At 46.2% G+C, this 4,379-nt stretch overlaps 1 protein-coding gene across 1 annotated transcript; it reads left to right on the top strand.

The window, feature by feature from the left end:
- Positions 1 to 213: 213 nt before the first annotated feature.
- LOC119338644 (BTB/POZ and MATH domain-containing protein 3-like) lies at positions 214 to 2,097 on the top strand. Its single transcript, XM_037610932.1, has 2 exons — positions 214 to 328; positions 671 to 2,097. Exon 2 carries the CDS (start codon positions 700 to 702, stop codon positions 1,795 to 1,797), a length of 1,098 nt encoding a protein of 365 aa, XP_037466829.1. The 5' UTR covers positions 214 to 328; positions 671 to 699; the 3' UTR covers positions 1,798 to 2,097.
- Positions 2,098 to 4,379: the final 2,282 nt, after the last annotated feature.

Here is a 4,379-nt window from a genome sequence, read left to right as displayed (position 1 = left end):
CTGACATGGACCTTTATTTATTTTTATTTTTTATTTTTTTAAAAGGTAATTGGCCCAAAAGGCTAAAAATGCCCCGAAACCCGGCACACATTCCGCCGTGTTGGACTGGCCCGTTTAGTTAATGTGCCGTGCTCGGCCCGCGTGTCAGAATGACACGGCCCGCTTATAAACAGGTTTCCGCGTGCCGTGCCATGCCAGGTCCGTTTACGCGTGTGCTGGGTTTAGGCACCTCTGCTCCATAGCGCGAAGAGCGAAAGGCACGGCCGCCGCCACGCACCACCCCCCCTGCCGCCAACACGCTGTAGGTCCGCCGCCGGCAACATTGAAGGTAAGGAGCCCCCCGTCTAGGTTGCTTCAATCCGACATTCGCCGTCTTCTTTTGGATCCTATGGATTATTGGAACCAATGCGTGTGCTTTCTTGATTCCTCTTAGAACAGGAATTCGTTTCTTTTTTTGGTGATTGGGTGAAATGTGGATCCATTCTTGATTCCACCTAGAACTGGAATCAGGCATTGCATCTTCTCTTTTCCTCTGGAACTTTATGAGTTCGATCTATCTAGTAACAGCTTGCAAAACGATCTTATATTGTGGGACGGAGGGAGTACGATTAAGCGATTGATTTCTTGTAGATAGATATATTTAACGTACACGAATGTGCTAATGTTGCAGGGGCACCACAGCACACAAAGCAGAGAGTAATGGCGTCAACAACCATATCGTCCTGCGCATATCAGGCAGTGCAAGGCGCCCACCGATTGAAGATCTGTCAGTTTAGTCACGGTATTGTTGGCATGGACGTCAATGCTGATGGTTTCATCCGCTCCAGCACCTTCAGGGTTGGGGGATTCGACTGGGCTATCTTGTACTACCCAGAGGGTTATGGCGACGACAGTGAGGGATTCATATCAGTTTTTGTTGAGTTCATGAGCAAGTATGGGAAGGCGCCAGCGGTCGTCGACATAAGACTGATTGATCAAGTCACTGGAAAGCCCAAATCGTTATTGTCAAGTGTATTCTTTGAAGAGGATGAGGAGCCATTTCGATTCAAATCTGACAGCTTCGCAGAGGCTACCTGGGGTAAGGAGAGGTGTATAAGAAGGGAGGCGTTGGAGGATTCAGTGTATGTCCGAGATGACTGCCTTGTGATCGAATGTGTCATCACTGTTTTAGGCCAATTAAGGGTGTCTGAAACTAAACCATTGTGTGAAATTGATGTGCCACCCCCTAACGCACTACAGCATTTTCGCAAGATGTTAGAGGATACGTCCGCAGCAGATGTGACCTTCGACGTTCAACAAGAAACATTTGCTGCCCACAGGGCGGTGCTTGCTGCGCGGTCACCTGTCTTCCGGAAGCAGTTCAGCGAACCCATGAAGGAGAAGATGAGCCGCATAACCATCAACTCTGTGGAACCAGCGGTTTTCAAGGCTCTCCTCCATTTCATTTACACCGATTCCTTGCCTGTGATGGATGATTTCACTAGAGCTGAAAGCAATGCTGTTTTCCAGCATCTACTTGCAGCTGCGGATCAATATGGTTTAGAGAGGTTGAAGCTTATGTGTGCAGGCACCTTGGTTATGAACCTTAATGTGGAGAATGTGGCTAGTGCACTATGGCTAGCTGATAAGTACAATTGCCAGAAGCTTAAAGAAGCTTGTGTCAATTTTATGGCCCCTTCCAACAGAGTCGATGCTGTGGTGGCAAGCCAAGGGTACCAGCTTCTGAAAAGAGGCTCTCCTTCTCCATTAGCAGATGTGTGGGAGAAGAGGAGCCGTGCTCGCCAAAGCTTTCTTTAGAGCAGATCCAAAAGCTACAATGCTAGATTATGAGTGCTTCTGTCAGCAGAATGACTGGTATGATGAAAGCAGTTCCACCAAAATTTATTGTGCGTATCTAGATCCTGTGCTTTGAAAAATCATCTAAGCAGTCCCTGGTAACTCTTTAGCTTTTTGCGAGAAACTATTAATGTCATGTTGGTCATGTATGTGTAGCTGTGAAATGTTGATCTTTAGATGCATTCCTGGGTCAATTTAGCGGATATGCTCCAGCAAGTATGTTCCGAATGATGTGTGATCTGTTGATTTGCAGCTTGTTTTGATTTGGTCCATCTTACTCACACTTTTTGAATTGCTTTGGTCCTTCGCTCTGTTTTGCAACGCACGGTTCAGCTTACCATTGTTGATCTCTTCATATAAAAGATGGATTGTGTTTGTCGCTCAGGACATCTGCTGTCACGTGACTGCTGACTGCTCAATGAATGTTGACTTCTGCTGTTTTAGTTGATACTCCATGACTCCGTGTATGATAAAGAAGATGGATAATGTTAGTTCATTATTGGAGTACCATTTAAGTCACAGGGTGCTAACTGTACTATCCGGAGATATGCATCTTACTGCCATAAGCTGATTGTTGCCATTTCCCTCCTTTTACAGATGCACTACAAATTTCTTTATTACATCAGTTCATTACTTTAATTTGAAATGGACCTGTTATCTCTGTTCAAGTTGTCAATAACTTTGAGCAATATGCTGTTTTCCTGTTTCATTATCCAAAGTGCATTTTCTGTTTTGACCGAGCGCTCATGTGAAAACATTTAACTTGGGGGTGTCTATTGTTTGCTTTTTGCTTTTTCCACAAAACGGTTTGCAAATGTAAATGATTTGATTAATCCAAACACAAACCGGTGGGCTGAGGATCTTGTTACTCAGATGTTCTGGTTTGTTGATGTGCGCATAATCCTCTCTATCCCGCTAGCTGATTACCAAATGGAAGATTTTGTGGCATGGTCTCTTACTAGATCATGCATGTTCTTGGTGAAATCGGCTTACCATGTTGAATTGGAGGCTCATATGGGCAGAAAATAAACCGAAGGGCACTTGCGGAAGGAACAAACCCACATCCAATACGGGCCACTATTGCGGAACTGAAAGTTTTGAGCAAAGTTGAAAAAATTATATGGAGAATTATGCAAGGAATCATGCCCTGTCGTTTTAATCTTGCAAATAGACACTCGAAGGTCCTGGTTGATGTCTGGTTTGTGTTAGGGGTGCTGAGGATACAAAACATGATGTTGTTTCAATGTCCAAGGGCTAAGAAGGTTTGGAAACACTTAGGTTTAGATGATCCGATCGAGGAGGCTTGTGAGGGAGTACTTTCGGTACATCTGGTTCAATCGCCAGTTATGGGGCAGGTGTCATCAACCGAATTGATAGCGGTTGTGTGCTGGTACCTGTGGTGGGGAAAGTAGGCAACATTCTAGAGAGGAGCAGGGCAGAAAATTTTATAGCAGCAGCTAGCCCCCACCCCAAGGTAAGGAAATGTTCTTGGTCACCACCACCCGTAAATTTTGTCAAGGTTAATGTCGATGCTTCTTTCAAACCACTGGAGTTGTTATCTGTGGCAATAAAGGAATGCCACAAAGAATTCAAATATATCTCTGGTTCATGATGTCCTATCAGCTGAAGCAATTGCGCTCAGCGAAGGTTTGTTAATTGTTGAATCTTCGGGATGCAATAGAATTCTCGTCAGTTCAGACAATATGGAGTTTATCAACATCTTAAACGAACCCGGCGTGCTGGCCCCCCAGGTGCGTCGGGGGAAGCATTTTTGGCGCGAAAGAACGGCGAGCCCGCTGAGTCAGTGACCAACCGCGTGTCATCTTCCTTAGCGCCTCGTTTCCCGCGAGAAATCAATGCCAAGGTTGCCGCCGGTCAGCCTTCCATTGATTCCCCACGGGCGGCGCAGTGAAGGCCCGGCGACGCGTCGTCCCCCTCTCGCCACGCGTACACACGTCTCACCCCCGGCGGCTATAAAAAGCCACCCCCTCCTTGCCGGTAGACACACTCTCCTTCGCCCGTTGTCCCTCTCTCGTCGTCGCCGCCCCATCTCATCTCTCTTTCCCCGACACCGGCCACCGTGTCTACGTCCTCCAATGGGTGAAGTTTCCCCGGCAACGGTGCAGCGGCCAACGGCTTCGGCCGCCGCACCCTATGTAACGCCCGGATAATCTTGCTACAGTAATCCCACGCTAATCATGGCACGTCATCCCGATTACTGTTGCTATCCTCGCAATAATTCGAAACCGTTCAAATTCAAAATTCAAATTGATGAAAACAATAAAAGTTTTCAAAATTTAAAATAAAATTGTTCGGTGGTTGACGAATATTACAAAGGTAATTATAGTGCAACAGGCATATTTTTATAAAATGGCTAAATGGATTAAATGATTTAAACAGAAAAGAAAAAAAAAGAAAATACAAAAGGAAAGAAAAACAGAAAACCAAAAAGAAAAAAAAACAAAAGGAGGGAAGCCCCCCCTGCTGGACCGCGGCCCAGCTGGCCATCGGGCCAACCAGGCCGGCCCAGGTCGCCCCCCCAC

Source organism: Triticum dicoccoides, chromosome 7B, assembly GCF_002162155.2.
Source record: "Triticum dicoccoides isolate Atlit2015 ecotype Zavitan chromosome 7B, WEW_v2.0, whole genome shotgun sequence".
NCBI lineage: Eukaryota > Viridiplantae > Streptophyta > Magnoliopsida > Poales > Poaceae > Triticum > Triticum dicoccoides.
This window is presented reverse-complemented; position numbering and strand designations above follow the sequence as displayed.